The sequence below is a fragment of the Ranitomeya imitator genome, chromosome 2, assembly GCF_032444005.1.
Source record: "Ranitomeya imitator isolate aRanImi1 chromosome 2, aRanImi1.pri, whole genome shotgun sequence".
NCBI classification, from domain to species: Eukaryota; Metazoa; Chordata; class Amphibia; order Anura; family Dendrobatidae; genus Ranitomeya; species Ranitomeya imitator.
This window is the reverse complement of record NC_091283.1, coordinates 350,040,929-350,057,404: the sequence shown is the minus strand read 5'-3', so window position 1 is coordinate 350,057,404 and position 16,476 is coordinate 350,040,929. Positions and strand designations below refer to the sequence as shown.

General features: G+C 42.1%; 1 protein-coding gene across 3 annotated transcripts in view; it reads left to right on the top strand.

The window, feature by feature from the left end:
• Positions 1 to 16,476, top strand: part of LOC138663733 (zinc finger protein 665-like) — a 43,965-nt gene that overhangs the window by 21,992 nt on the left and 5,497 nt on the right. For all 3 annotated transcript variants that reach the window (XM_069750057.1, XM_069750056.1, XM_069750058.1), the window contains exons 2-6: positions 3,971 to 4,128; positions 4,258 to 4,437; positions 4,520 to 4,643; positions 4,727 to 4,824; positions 5,021 to 5,111. In XM_069750057.1, coding sequence (XP_069606158.1) covers positions 4,051 to 4,128; positions 4,258 to 4,437; positions 4,520 to 4,643; positions 4,727 to 4,824; positions 5,021 to 5,111 — 571 coding nt within the window. In that variant the 5' untranslated portion in view covers positions 3,971 to 4,050. The remainder of the gene's footprint in view (positions 1 to 3,970; positions 4,129 to 4,257; positions 4,438 to 4,519; positions 4,644 to 4,726; positions 4,825 to 5,020; positions 5,112 to 16,476) is intronic.

Below are 16,476 nucleotides of genomic sequence, written 5' to 3'. Positions count from 1 at the left end.
GGCGTGCGCTAGCGATGTGCCGTCATTGAGTGCTGCAGCGTTTCCGGGTCCGTCACTGCTAGCGCAGAGCCAAAGTCGGCACTTGCGTTAGTGCAGTCCGTCGAACGGATGTGTTGAACGGACTGCACAACGCAAGTGTGAACCTAGCCTTAGGCTGCTTTCACACATCAGTTTTTGCCATCAGTCACAACCTGTTGAATGTTGAAAAAAAAAAAAAAAAAAAGATCCATCGCAGATTGTGAAAAACTGATGTGATGGATCCGTTTTTTTACCAGATCCGACTAGCTAATCCAGCTAATTGGATCCTAAAAAATCGGAGCATGCTCAGTTAAAAAAAAAACCAGAATCCGTCTCCAGATTCCGTCATTTGACGGATCCGGCGCCATAGGCTTCTATTCTAGCAAACGACGGATGGTGACGGATCCGTCGCTGTCCGTTTTTTCGACTGACACAAAAAACGTTACTATGTCCGTTTTCTCCTGCCGCCGGATAAACAATTTTCGATGGATCAGGCGAACGACGGATGAAACGTGAGACCATCCATCGCAATTAGTGATGAGCGAGTGCCTGAGTACATGTGGGGGTTGCCTGGTTGCTAGGGAATCCCCACATGTAATCAAGCTGTCTAGTTGCCGCAAATCATCCATCTGTGGCAAGGAAAACTAAATCTCCGAGCAGTCCTAAATACTCAGAGACCACCCAAGCGTGCTCGAGAAAACCCGAGCAACGAGTATACTTGCTCATCACTAGTCGCAATCAGTCGCTAATACAAGTCTATGAGAAAAAAAACTGATCCGGCGGCAACATTCGCCAGAAGTGTGTTTTTTCAAAATTCGCCGGATTGAGACTGACTGCAAAAGACTTACTCAGCGCCCCGGTTTGCTTCCTGCTCCCTTCTCTGTCCCTTGCTCTTAAAGGGTTAGTAAGCGCATATAGTAAATTTTCTCAGCTTGTAGCTGAGAGGCATTTAGTATTATGTGTTCACCTGTATAACAGACTCCCTCTCCCTTATGGAGTCGCTAAACAAGATGAGTCAGTAAGTATTTGGTGTTCTACCATTGCAGTTCTGAGGTTTCTTGGTCCTATTGCAGCCAGGGTCCTGAACCCGAATCCCTGGTCCCGCTTCGGCCAGCGTCCTGGTGCAGCCAGTGTCATGAACCTGATACAGATTCGGTATCGCTGTGGAACATCCTGACAGTCTTGTCTGGTGAAGCCTAAAAACTCCGAAACCTTGGGCCAGTGGGCGAGGCTGTCCTTGGTGGGAGTATTCCCTCTACATAAATGACTGGGAGTGTATCCGTAGCAAGTAGAGGATTTGGTTCAGCAGGAGAGTTTGTGCAGCAAGCCATGACGAGTTGTTGTCATATTCCCATCCGACTGCTCCAGAATCTGGTGAGGATGTTGTAAAGTGAAGGACGAGCCCTACTCAGATGCAGTCAAGCCATGTCTAGACAACTTGAGCTCCAGATCGGAGTGTTATACACAGTGTTATACACCTTTCATGGGCTGTCTGGTATTCCCATTGGTCTTCCAGAGCTGAGAATGCAAGTGCTCGTTCTAGTCTGGAGACCCCGTTTGGTGCTTAATTGGGGACAGCTGGTTGTTTCCCATACAACCAGGTCAGCCAGCAGTGCGCCGTCTTCTAGTTGCCGAGTTGCTGTGTGCTGGTGTTCCTGAAGAAAGGGAAGTGGAGGTGATGTCCCCACATAGTCCCAATGATTGTACTAATGATATGCCCCCAGACACCTCCCCTCCTCATGGACAAGTTGTCTTGGAGACCAGGCTGAAGACTGACCCAGAATAGGTATCTTAAGTCTAGTAGGTCTGGTGAAGAGAATGTCAAGGCGATATCATCTTCCAAGTCTCTCCTATCCACCAACCAGGCGGAGGAACTCCAGTCAGTCCTTGAATCCTCTGGGTGGCAGCTAATCTCAACATAACTGAGTGCTGAGCAGGAGAGGGACCAACTGTGGACACTCAGCAATGGGAAGCTATTAAACGTAATGCCCAGCTCCAAGAAAGGGAGGCCACATCCTTGTGTGAACTGAGTACAATAACCTAAAGCATAGTTTTTTTTTAACTGTTTTTTTTTTTCTTTAAATCAAAAAATGTGTTTACTAGGTATCATATGTTATTTATATGCACTTTTGCGTTTTACTTATAGTAGGGTATGTACATTTTACTTTCTGTCTTAGGTTTTTTCATTGTCTAAGTGAGTCTAACCCTTTGTGAACTTTATGGAGAGCATAAAAAGTGGGAATGGTGACAATTAGGTGCCATAAATTCAAATTCATTCTTTGAGATTACTTTTATCTGGACCCTCGACTAAATTTGCGAAATTAGAGAGCATCATCGGGTTGACAAGAAAGCTATCTCCTTTTGTATTTTAGAGGTTGTCAGGCACAATGTTATCCTCCAAAAAGAATGCCAATGTGTTTTCCGTTTTGACTCTCTCACCCCAATGGGGCTGAATGGACAGATGACCTTGGTTGTGTTATTTAGGATCTGTATATGGGGATTTCTCCTGTAAGCCTGTTACTCTACTTCTGGCTCCATACAAGAGAGACACGTTTTGCATTGCTGACACCTCTTACCATGGTGTCTACCACAGGTGATATCTTCTGTTCTGTGACCCCCAGTTTTTATTCCGCACACTTGTGCCCCCAATATTGCACTGACTGATATATGTAACTACATTATACTAATCTGCCTATTTGGGGCTTTTGCAGAGAGATATTAAATATCTGCGGTAACTTATATGGATCTCTTGCATTATATGTTTTCCCTTATAGGTGATATCGCACCTGCTGTGACATTTATTGGTTCCCACTGTGGCATATTTTGCAAAGTGCAGCAATATCTCACCCTTTGCTATGCCACACGGCGCCTTCCCCAGGCAACTGACTGTTGCTGTGACAGCGGACACATGCGCTCAGCATCGATGGGACTCGTACTGTGCATGCACCAGTATGGATTACTCTTATACACATGACATTATCTGAGGCCCAGGACACATGCAGAATAGCGATCTTGACCTTTTGTGCCTGGAATACCTGCGCATGCGTCCTGGAAGATCCTGCTGCCGGCGTACATGCGCTATACACCATTTGGAGACACTTTTTCTCTCTGCATTAGCCCTCTAGCATTTTGTCATCAACATACGGTAGTCCCTTTATAGAGTGAAAAAAGCCTTAAGCTAAGCACATTATCAGCTGGGCATCTATTTCCTCTGTCTACAGATATTATCCGATATATCTCCTCACCATTGTGTGTATTTCTTGTATTACTTGAGCTTGTTTTTAAATGGCTTATTAGATATTGATATTTTAGGTGATTTCTTTTTGTTAGCTGTATATACAACAATAGCAATTACAGTGTTGGGAAGTAGAGACACACACATCCCCTACGTGTCCTTTCCTGCTGGAATGGCGCCTGCCCTGCCTTCCTCTGGGGGTGGGCTGTGAATGACGCTGTTTAAACAGCTGTGTTCATCTTTTGGACCTAGACTTCTTTTACCTAATAAAGATTTTGTTACTTTCTTTATAGCTGTAGGCTCATGATCATTTTTTTTTCTTTGGTGCGTGATCTAAAGTATACAAATTTTATTAGTAGATGTCTGGAATAAAAAAACAGAATTATAGTAAAGATAGTAACACATTAATGATTCCATACTACTCCTATGCCATCACTGCTTGAGTCCTCCACCGGTCTCTGTATTTCCTGGTCAGTCCCAACAAATTTGTGATACCTATGGCCTATTAGTTGCTGAAGCAATGACCATCATAGCCAGTGATTGGGAACATGGAGATGACTTGGTCAGCAATTCAACTGATGTTCCACTCCGTACGTGATAGAAGAATAGAACATCTACAAATTATATTTCCTCTTACGTTTCTCTTTATTATCTCCAGTAGTTGTATTATTACTTAGGATTCTTTATGGTGTTACATTGTCTCATCTTCTCTCTCAGGTCCCTACTCCCTACAATACCGGATCTTTTCGGTGGAAATCTTTTACATTTAGACAATTTTTCTGATTTACGCATCAAGGATGGATATGGGCAAGAACAAATTGGCGGAAAGGCTATTACAACTCACCCTAGAGATCCTCTTCCGACTTACTGGAGAGGTGAGAGATTCTGATGACGTCACATTACATCATTCTTATCTATGGGAATAACAGATGGACAGAACTGGAGAGGTGAGGACTCTGGGAATGTCTGTAGTGAGATTTATTAATGTGTCCCTCCATAACCAGGATTACACAGTAGTAAAGAAGACCTCTAGTGAGCGTTCTCAGGCCCCTGTGTCCGATGGATGGGGAAGACCACTGAGCCCAATAACAGGGCCTCCACCTTACTCCCTGATACATGAGGACATCAATGACCAGAAGATCCTAGAACTCACCTATAAGATGATTGAGCTGCTGACTGGAGAGGTGACACTGCTGGGAATGCTGGGACATTATACAAGAATGCTATGAAGGGATTGGGGGATGACGGTATCATTGTATGTGTCAGGTTCCTATAAGGTGTCAGGATGTCTCCGTCTATTTCACTATGGAGGAGTGGGAGTATTTAGAAGGACACAAAGATCTGTACAAGGACGTCATAATGGAGGTTCACCAGCCCCTCACATCACCAGGTAATAGACAGGACTAAATACACACGGCCTATAATTATCTGTATGTAAAGAATGAATTCAGTTCCTGTATGTGTTTCCTGCAGTTCTATCCAGTAAGAGGACAACACCAGAGAGATGTCCCCATCCTCTTCTTCCTCAGGACTGTAAACAAGAAGATCCCAATGTTCCTCAGGATCATCAGGTAGATGGAGAGAAGGTGTCACGAGATCTCCCCTATGATGTGTAGACGGCTGTGATGGTCTTGTGCTCAGTCTTGTTTTATCCACCAGTATTATGTTTTATACTCGTGTAATGAGAACAGTGGAGATGGCAGGATTAGAGCTGATCATGGATGTGACTTCTCCATCAGTCTGAAACTTTTACAATATTTGTTTCAGGATGAAGATCTGACCTATATTAATACTACAGGGACATATGTGAGGGGTGATGAGCGGTGTAAAGAGGCGATTCCTACAGATGACTTGCCAGGTGAGTATTAACCTATAAATGCAGAGATTCTTCTTAGTCGTCAGCTTTCACTGCTATATCAGCGTTGTGTAATTCAGATATATCGCAATCATGTGTTCACCATTCTGCTTTAAGGGCCCTGCATGTTCCTCCACCCAATGCTTTCAAATGACTTTGGGCATTGAAACCCCTTCGTCTGTAGAGTTTACAACCTGGAGGATCCATCTACCCCCTGGAATTAAATGTTTACCCTTACCTGCCCAGATCTGTAAACTACAAAGCCAAGTGACAGCGTACGTAGAATGTGCTGACAAGTTAGAAAATCACTTGAAGAAAAATATGATGGGGCTATTAGAGAAAGTGAAGGGTAATGATGCTGTTGGCTTCCTACAACCCATGGCTAAAATTATGGAATCACCGGCCTTGGAGGATGTTAGTTCAGTTGTTTAATTTTGTAGAAAAAAAAGCAGATCACAGACATGGCACAAAATTAGTCATTTCAGATGGCAACTTTCTAGCTTTAAGAAACACTAAAAGAAATCAAGAACAAAAAATGTTGTAGTCAGTAATGGTTACTTTTTTAACCAAGCAGAGGGAAAAAATTATGGAATCAATAAATTCTGAGGAAAAAAATATGGAATCATGAAAAACAAACAAAGAAAGAAACACTCCAAAACATCACTAGTATTTTCTTGCACCCCCTCTGGCTTTTATAACAGCTTGCAGTCTCTGAGGCATGGACTTAATGAGTGTCAATCAGTACTCTTCATCAATCTGGCTCCAACTTTCTTTGATTGCTGTTGCCAGATCAGCTTTGCAGGTTGGAGCCTTGTTATGGACCATTTTCTTCAACTTCCACCAAAGATTTTCAATTGGATGGAGATCCGGACTATTTGCAGGCCATGACATTGACCTTATGTGTCTTTTTTTTCAAGGAATGTTTTCACAGTTTTGGCTCTATGGCCGGATGCATTATCATCTTGAAAATTATTTCATCATCCCCAAACATACTTTCAAGTGATGGGATAAGAAAAGTGTCCAAAATATCAACATAAACTTGTGCATTTACTGAAGATGTAATGACAGCCATCTCCCCAGTGCCTTTACCTGACATGCAGCCCCATATCATCAATGACTGTGGAACTTTGCATGTTCTCTTCAGGCAGTCATCTTTATAAATCTCATTGGAACGGCACCAAACAAAAGTTCCAGCATCATCACCTTGCCCAATGCAGATTCGCGATTCATCACTGAATATGACTTTCATCCAGTCATCCACAGTCCACGATTGCTTTTCCTTAGCCCATCGTAATCTTGTTTTTTTCTGTTTAGGTGTTAATGATGGCTTTCGTTTAGCTTTTCTGTATGTTAATCCCATTTCCTTTAGGCGGTTTCTTACAGTTCGGTCACAGACGTTGACTCCTGTTTCCACCCATTCGTTCCTCATTTGTTTTGTTGTGCATTTCCTGTTTTGGAGACATATTGCTTGAAGTTTCCGGACTTGACAATTTGATGTCTTCCTTGATCTACCAGTATGTTTGCCTTTAACAACCTTCCCATGTTGTTTGTATTTGGGCCAGATTTTAGACACAGCTGACTGTGAACAACCAACATCTTTTGCAATATTGCATGATGATTTACCCTCTTTTATGAGTTTGATAATCCTCTCCTTTGTTTCAATTGACATCTCTCGTGTTGGAGCCATGATTCATTTCAGTCCACTTGGTGCAACAGCTCTCCAAGGTGTGATCACTCCTTTTTAGATGCAGACTAACAAGCAGATCTAATTTGATGCAGGTGTTAGTTTTGGGAATGAAAATTTACAGGGTGATTCCATAATTTTTTCCTGAGAATTGAGTGATTCCATAATTTTTCCCCTATGCTTGGTTAAAAAAAGTAACCATTACTGACTACCACATTTTTTGTTCTTGATTTCTTTTAGTATTTCTTAAAGCCATAAAGTTGCCATTTGATATGACTTTGGTTTTGTGCCATGTCTGTGATCTGCTTTTTTTTCTACAAAATTAAACAACTGAATGAATTTCCTCCAAGGCCGCTGATTACATAAGTTTTGCCAGGGGTTTTAGAACCCTGATATCTTATTGGATGAATCTACCTTCTCTCCCTTCTGTGCTGCTGAATGTGATCATATCTAATATATAATTGCCTAGAATACTACTTCCTGCAATTTGTGCCAACTTCCGTGGCTTTGTCCGGAGCTAATGTCCGGAGCTAATGTCCGGAGCTAAGTGACGTCAACAGTGTCCAGTGTCTGATTGGTTGCCGCCTGCTGCGAGCGACCAATCAGAAACGTGCCGTACTGTGACACACTCCGCCCGCCATTTTGGTGTGATTTTTGAATTTTTACCTCACAGCAAGTTTCTACTGCGTGGAGGCGGGCCCAGTGACGTTGCTCTTCAAGCTCCTGCCGAATTTCAAGTATATATGGATTCTAGACTCCCGATTCTTTAGAATCGGGCTGCCATCTAGTGGTCCATAAAAGACCAGGTCCAGTCTTTCTGGCCAAACTTTGCTTTTATGATCAACAACATTGACTGTGCAGTGAGGGCCAAGTGTGAATGTCTGTACAATAACAATAGAGTTTCCCTTTAGTTTGATTTTAGCTGATTTTAATAGAAGTTGAAAATTCAAAGAGAATTGTGATAAACTATGCATAAAAAACATTAATCCTGTGCATGATTTAACTCTAAGCTGTGCATGGCTGATGGCTGTAATATACATTTATTCACCCCTGCAGGAGATGTAACCAAAAATCTGGCTTAATGAAAGACACTTTAAATTACTCAATTCCTACAAAAAAATGGAAGCATATGCCAAATAGAGAAAACTAAAACATATTTTTATTGAACATACATAGTATCAAAACCTCATAGAAAACCTGAGCTGGATTCTAGCCGACCTATGGATCATATAGATACCAAATGAGAATGTCAATTATTTGGCAATGCACCTACCCTATTAAAGTGTCAAGTGCTTGAAACAGGTATGGAAAGCTCATTCTACCAAATTTAGCACTAAGACTAGATAACACCATTAATAAATAATTATATCAATAGTGAGGTTCAGTAACCATAGCCTGGAGGCACTATAGATAGCTGCCCTAAACCTAATAAAGGCAAATAATAGTGCACAGTGCTAGATAGTAACCAAATTAGTAACTTGCTGCCATGTGCAGGAACTCATGACAATCAGTAGAACAGGATCATAAGGCTATGTGCACACGTTCTAGTTTTTTTTCAGTGTTTTTCCGCTGCAAAAACTCTTAGAAAACGCTTACATTAAGCATCCCATCAATTTTAATGCATTCCTCAATTTTTGTGCCCGTGTTGCGTTTTCTTCCATGAAAAAAACGCAGCATGTTCATTAATTTTGCGGAATTTTCACGGATTTGCCACTATATTATTGCAGTGTTAACCTCCGGAAAAATCTGCGAAAAAAAACGCAAAAAAAAAGCGAGCGGATTTCCTGCAAAAGTAGTCCGGATTTGCTCAGGAAAATTCTGCAGACTTTCCTGAACGTGTGCACATAGCCTAAAAGTGCCAAGTGACTCGTAACAATTGATAAGAGGCAAGAAATAATGCCCAATATTAAACCATGACCTATGGTTATAACACAGAGCCCCATAGTTTATACATAGCTGCAAAGTGCAGAAAAAAAAAAAAATCAATAGGACAGAGATAAAATGCCAAGTGACTAATAGCAGTAAGTAATAGCAGCAAGTAATGCAGAGTGCTTAAGATGCAGGCAGCAAAAGAAGAAGGCTAGAAATGGAGGCAATACATGACCTGTGGTAGCAGCGCAGAGCCCCGATGCACGTTTCGCGTAATCTTCTTCCTTGGGAGGTCAGCATTATGGGACTACATTGATGTCCAAAATTAGTTACAATTATATATGGCAAAATAATGATGGTGTTTACTAGTATCCTCCCTAAAAAGACACACACTCACTATATCAACATTATATATAAAATAATAGAATAATTAAAATAATCTTAAGAAATAGAATACTTAAAATACTTTTTATAAAAATGGATATATATAGTGTATAAGGTGTGTGACACGGAAAAAGTGGAGCCCACTCAGATTATAGAGAACACCAAAACCTAAAGCAAGGATCAAAAGAAGGAGGACCAGCAGGCTAGGATGTGCAAGTATTCAATTTTATTAATTATTAAGGTAACAAATGGTAATATAGTATTATAAAATTATTAAAAAGATGTGATGCTAAAAAGAAAAAAAGGAAAAAAAAAAAAAAGAATTTTTTTTTTTCTTTTTAGCATCAGGTTTTGCCTTCCCCTTTTTTTACTGAGGGTTACTATTATGTATATACCTATGTAATATTTATAGCAGTATATGTCCTGCAGTGCACATCTTTTTAATAATTTTATAATACTATACTACCATTTGTTACCTTAATAATTAATAAAATTGAATATTTGCACATCCTAGCCTGGTGGTCCTCCTTCTTTTGATCCTTGCTTTAGGTTTTGGTGTTCTCTAGTATCCTCCCTAGTAGTCTTAACCTCTTTACGACCTTTAATGTACCCATTCATCATGGTCGAATAGGGGTTTCCAAACTTTATCTTATGCGTAAGTCATGGCAATCGTACGTGCCACACAAGCTGTCCCTGTGTGATCAGCGTTGGAAGCTCAGCTTACTGCAACAAATGGTGCCTGCAACACCCCCAGCTGTTTAACCTCCTAAATGCTACAGCATTTATTAGGAGAAGGCACCCACCTGACGTCATAACACGGGCCCCATCATTGTCATGGCAACACGAGGTAGTCATGACGACCTCCGTGTTAGAGATCTACAGCAAGCTTGTTAGACCATGCCAGGAGCATGGTCTAAGAGGCATATGTCAGGGTAATACAAGCAGGTATAATGCATTATAGCAGTGATCAGAGTAATAAATGTTATTGTCCCATAGATGGACTAAGTAAAAAAAGTACTAAAAAAAGAAAATTATCCCAATAAATGTTTATGTAATAGAAAAAATAAACAAAGTACCATGTTTTTCCTACTATAAGACTACTCACTTTTATTCTCAAAATGTAGAGGAAAATGGGGGGGGTCTCTTCTAGTCTGCTCTGGCTGTGGTGGGGAAGCGGGAGAGCGGCAGCAGCTGAGCAGCGGGTCACAGGAGGCAGATGCCGGCTGCTGCAGCTAAAGCCTGTGTCCACCGCTAAAGAGAAATTAATATTCACTGCATTCCATGCCCATGGGCATGGAGGGCAATGAATATTCATTTCTCTTTAATAGCATCGTGGTATGAATGACCCCCATCCCTGTCCTGGTATGCATGGTCTCCTCATCCCCATCCTGGTATGCAGGGCTCCCATCTCTATTCTGGTATGCATGGCCCCCAACTTTATCCCTGTATGAATGACCCCCATCCCTGTCTTGGTATGCATGCCCCCCCCCCCCCATCCTGGTATGCAGGGCTCCCATCTCTGTTCTGGTATGCATGGCCCCATCTTTATCCAGGTATGAATGACCCCCATCCCTGTCCTGGTATGCAATATCCCCTCCTCCCCACCATCTCTCTTCTGGTATGCATGGCCCCCATCCTTATCCAGTTATGCATGGCCCCCATCCCCATCCTGGTGTGCATGGCCACATTAAAAAAAAAAAAAAACACATTACACTTGCCTTTCTGCACTGCCTCGAAGCGTCTTGATCCAGTGCCAGCTTTTGATTTATTCTTGTAAGCAGCACATGGCCGGGATGTCATGCTCTGCTTGCAAGCTGAAGGACAGCTGGCAGAATACTCCCTGCTCTGCATGCCAGGACTATGTGCGTATAGGGCAGTGCGTATTCATTGCTCTTTAGTAGCATGCACCGTGTCAGCCGCTGGCTTCCTGCAGTTGCCGGGCGTAAATCATTTTTTTAATGTTTTTCTGATGGGGCCATGCACACCAGGACGAGGATGGGGCCATGCGTACCAGGATACGGATGGGGCCAATCATACCTGGATAAGGATGGGGGCCCATCATACCAGGAAATGGATGGAGCCATGCATACCAGGACTGAGATGTGGGCCCTGCATACCAAGATAGGGATGAGGAGGACCATTCCTACCAGGATAGGGATGAGGGGGGCATGTCTATTAGGGTAGTGATAAGGGGGCCATGCCTACCAGGATGGGGATGAGGGGGCCATGCCTACCAGGATAGGGATGAGGGGGCCATGCCTATCAGGATATGGATGAGGTGACCATGCCTACCAGGCTAGGGGGGCCATGCAAACCAGGATGGGAATAAGGAGGTCATGCATACTAGGATAGGGATGAGGGCGCCATACATTCCAGGATAAAGATGAGGGGGCCCATGCACACCAGGATGCGGATGAGGTGGCCAAACATACCAGGATGGGAAGACAATGCATGCCAAGTTAGGGGGCCATGCACACCAGGTTGGGGATGATATCGGCCATACATTCCAGGATGGGAGGGACATGCATGCCAGAATAGGGATGAGGGGGCCATGCACACCAGGATTGGGATGAGGGGGCCATGCATACCAGGATAGGAATGAGGGGGCGATGTATACCAGGATGGGAATGAGGGCACCATATATACCAGGGTGGGGATATTAAGTAAAGAATTGACCACATTTTTTGCTTTAATTTTTTTTTCTAATTTCCTCCTCTAAAAACCTAGGTGCGTCTTATGGTCTTGTGCGTATTATAGTCCGAAAAATATGGTACACATATTTGGTGTCCTCATATCTGGAACAACCCAAGTTGCCCAATACTAGTAAACCTCTTCAGTGAACACTACATAGCAAAAACTGGAATAAAATGCCATCAAAAAGTTGAATGTAAGTAAAAATGGTATCCGCTCTAAACAACTTTTAGACCCACAAAAAATAAGCCACAATACAGCTCAGACAACCGAGACGTAAAAGTTATAGCTCTCAGAGTAAAGAGATGCAAAAAATAATTTGTTTTTCTATAAAGTAGTTTTACTGTGTAAAAGCGGCAAAACATGAAAACATGATGTACATATGGTATCGCTGCATTGGTACTTTTGGCAGTGTGGACAGATGCCAAGTCCTGCTGGGGAATGAAATTTCCATCTTCAAAAAGCTTGTCGACAGAGGGAAGCATGAAGTGGTCTAAAATTTCCTGGCAGATGGCTGCGCTGACTTTGGTCTTGATAAAACACAGTGGACCTACACCAGCAGATGACGTGGCTCCCCAAACCATCACTGATTGTGGAAACTTCACACTAGACCTCAAGCAGTTTGGATTGTGGCCTCTCCACTCTTCCTCCATACTCTAGGACCTTAATTTCCAAGGTCTAGTGTGAAGTATCCACAATCAGTGATGGTTTCAGGAGCCATGTCATCTTCTGGTGTAGGTCCACTGTGTTTTTTCAAGATCAAAGTCAGCACAGCCATATATCAGGAAATGTTAGAGCACTTCATGCTTCCCTCTGCCGACAAGCTTTTTGGAGATGGAAATTTAATTCTACAGCAGGACTTGGCACCTGTCTACACTGCAAAAAGTACCAATACCTGGTTTAAAAACAGTATCACTGTGCTTCATTGGTCAGCAAACTCGTCTGACCATAACCAAATAGAGAATCTATGGGGTATTGTCAAGAGGAAGATGAGAGACACCAGACCCAACAATGCAGACAAGCTGAAGGCTGCTATGAAAGCAACCTGGGCTTCCATAACTCCTCAGCAGTGCCACAGGCTGATCGCCTCCATGCCACCCCGCATTGATGCAGTAATAGATGCAAAAAGAGCCCCGACCAAGTATTGAGTGCATTTACTGAACGTACATTTCAGTAGGCCAACATTTTGGATTTTAAAATCATTTTGTCAAGCTGGAGTTATAAAATATTCTAATTTACTGCGATAATGACTTTTGGGTTTTCATTGGCTGTAAGCCATAATCCTCAACATTAACATAAATAAACACTTGAAATGGATTGCTCTGTTTGTAATGACTCTACATAATGAGTTTCACTTTTTGTATTGAAGAACTGAACTTAACTTTTTTGATGATAATCTAATTTTGTGAGATGCACCTGTACGTGGGCTCTACAACGTACTGGGCCCTAGAAAATCCTGGGCACTACAATGTATGGGTACTATAATGTACTGTGCACTACAGTGTACAGGAACTACAATGGCAGATTTGCAATTTTCAGTCAGCAACATCCACTGCTGATTGTTTCTGGAAAACATCCATGGAGTCAAAATTATCACTACACCTGTAGATAAGTTCCCAGAGAGTTGTTAGATGCAAAATGGGGTCACTTAAGGGGGGGATTCTGATCTTCTGACACTTGGGGGCTTTGTATATAAAGTCTGCAAACTATTCTACTATAATTTGTTCTCCAAGAGTCAAATAGCGCTTCCTCCCTTCAGAGTCTTGCTGTGTGGCTAATCAATACTGTACAGACACATAAGGGGTATTACCACACTCAGAAGACATTGTTTGAAAAATCTTTGAGCCTTAATTCCCCCCATGTTAAAATTTAAAATCTGGGGCTAAAACAAAGTTTTTGTGGTAACAATATAATTGTTTTTTCTTCACTGGCCAATTATATAAAATTCTGTGACACACCTATGGTGCCAATATAATCACTGCACCCTTAGATGAATTCACTGAGATGTGTATTTTATAAAATAGGATCACTTATTGGGGGGTTATGATGTTTTGGCACCTCAGAGGCTCTACCAATGTGACATGGCATTCTCAAACTATTCCATCAAAATCTGAACTCCAATATGGTGCTTCTTCCTTTCTGAGCTTTCCACTGTGCCTCAAAAGTAATTTCAACCACATATGGAGTATTGGCGTATTCAGCATAAACTATGCAGCATATTGTACTGTTTACTTTCTCCTATTATCTGTTTTGAAAATTGAAAACTTGGGGCCAAAACAACATTTTATTGGAAAAAAATGTAATTTTCCAGTGACTCAGCCCAATGTTATACAATTCTGTGATTCTTCTAAGGGTTAAAATGCTCTTGATGAATTGCTCAAGAAGTGTAGGTTCCAAATGTGGTCACTTTTGGGGGTTTCTGCTGTTTTGGCATGTCAGGGCTTTTCAAGTATGGCATGGCATCCACAATTTATTCCAGCCAAAATTACACTCCTGAATTCAATTGGCCGGATGTTGCGTAGTTATATCCCGCCATTTCCGGTTCTCGGCGCTGCACTTGCGTTCTCCATTAGGTGACACGCTGACGCCAGTTAGAACCACGATACTTCCGGTTGTAATGTTACCGCTTGCAGGTATATACTAATGCGTCACTACGCTTAGATTGCGCATGCGTCCACAGCAGTTCTGTGTTTTATTATAATGTCAGCACCATTTCTATTGGACCTCTGGGATTTAAATATGATCACTGGCCGGTACCTAACCACCCCCAGATGAAGCATTTTGGTGCGATACGCGCGTCGGGTGTGGTGGGTCCCCAGGAGCGCTCCATTTGGTAAATATACAGGTTACTGTTCACCTATATTATATGCATGTACGTACATGATCAATTGCACATCGGCACTTTGCTGGGTCATATTGTTTACATTGGTGATGTAATTTATGGTATTTTACATTGAGGATGTGATTTATGGAATTCGTGCTCGGGGTTGCCCACCTTTTGTTCTGTGCTCTGGGTATTTCACCCGCCATTAATTGTTTTTTAATATATATTGTATTTAATAAAGATTATACACATGTTTTACCTTATGGCCTTGGTTTGAAGGTTGTTTTTTGGTGATTTATATGTTTCCTTCATGGCTGTACTTTAGGGATAATTATAGGTGTTGGTCATAAAAATATCAAGTTTATTAAATGTACATAGAGAATAATCAAATTTCAAACAATACAAAAAGTAGTACACAAAGGTATTGCAGGCAGAAGAGATAGCTATGGTAGCACAGATAAAAAAAACAACGTGGAGAAAAACTGATGCCAATTTAGATTTTCATAAAGTGCATAGTGCGACAATTAAACAGAGGGGGCCCTGACGAAGCTGACGCGAAACGCGCGTTGGGGCTACAGCGTGGTGTTCTCCTGAGTGCCATCTTGTGGGGTAAGGATTCAGGGTTTTTATGTGATCGTTCACTATACTGTCAGTGATTGGAGCCTGTGTACAGGGCTCGGGGATCCGTCCACACGGACTTGATTAGCCTCTTTAGACCTGATACACCCGGACCCCTTCCCCCTCTGTTTAATTGTCGCACTATGCACTTTATGAAAAGTATGTACATTTAATAAACTTGATATTTTTATGGACATATACTCAGTTTTCTTCTATATAATGACTAGGATCCATTGTAGCGTTCTAGAGTTATTACCTCATAAAGTCATAAAGGGGAGGGGGGTTGAAAGGGTTAAAATAAATGTCTCCATTTTCTTAGCCATATGCCTGAGATTTAAATTTAACACACCTCAGCTTTGCACTATTTTAAAACTTTTTTTTACATAGCTAATATTTCTTCAAGGATCTCATTAGAAAATATTGGCCCTTAAAGGGACACTGTCACCTGAATTTGGAGGGAACAATCTTCAGCCATGGAGGCGGGGTTTTTGATTCACCCTTTCCTTACCCGCTGGCTGCATGCTGGCTGCAATATTGGATTGAAGTTCATTCTCTGTCCTACGTAGTACATGCCTGCACAAGGTAATCTTGCCTTGCGCAAGCGTGTACTATGGAGGACAGAGAATGAACTTCAATCCAATATTGCAGCCAGCATGCAGCCAGCGGGTAAGGAAAGGGTGAATCAAAAACCCCGCCTCCATGGCTGAAGATTGTTCCCTCCAAATTCAGGTGACAGTGTCCCTTTAAGATAGTTTAGATTGCCAAGAGCCACCGATCCACATACTCTAATTACTCCAAAGAGGTTTCACCACTAGTTACTCAGTTTTTAATGTTGAAGACTGTAGAGTTTGAACATTTCAGTAGATGTGTTATTGTCTATAGTCACAGTCTTTGACTAGAGTAGTTAGTGCCCCAAAAACTCTGATTTAAAGCACCAATCCAGCATAGTTGTTTTTTTCAGCACAGGATTGGCACTTCAGATGTAAGCCCCGTGCCCCCATTTTTATGCTCACCTTCCAGTGGCTTCACTTTTTATCAACACCGCTTCGGTCCCAGAGCCAACTTGTGCCCGATACTTCTGACTGGCCGGAAGTCAGAAGTTATTTCACAAGAGCTCAATGCTATGAGAGTCAGAACAAGGCTCTAGAGATGTATTGAAAAGTGACCTCTGACACTCTCCATAAAACACTGGAGCTGCCGGACACCGAGCGTTGCTGAAGAATTACTTCTTCGCGTACATCTCTGCCCTGTTGAGGGCAGAGCAAAGTTCTACAGTGCACATGCATCGGGGTTCTTTG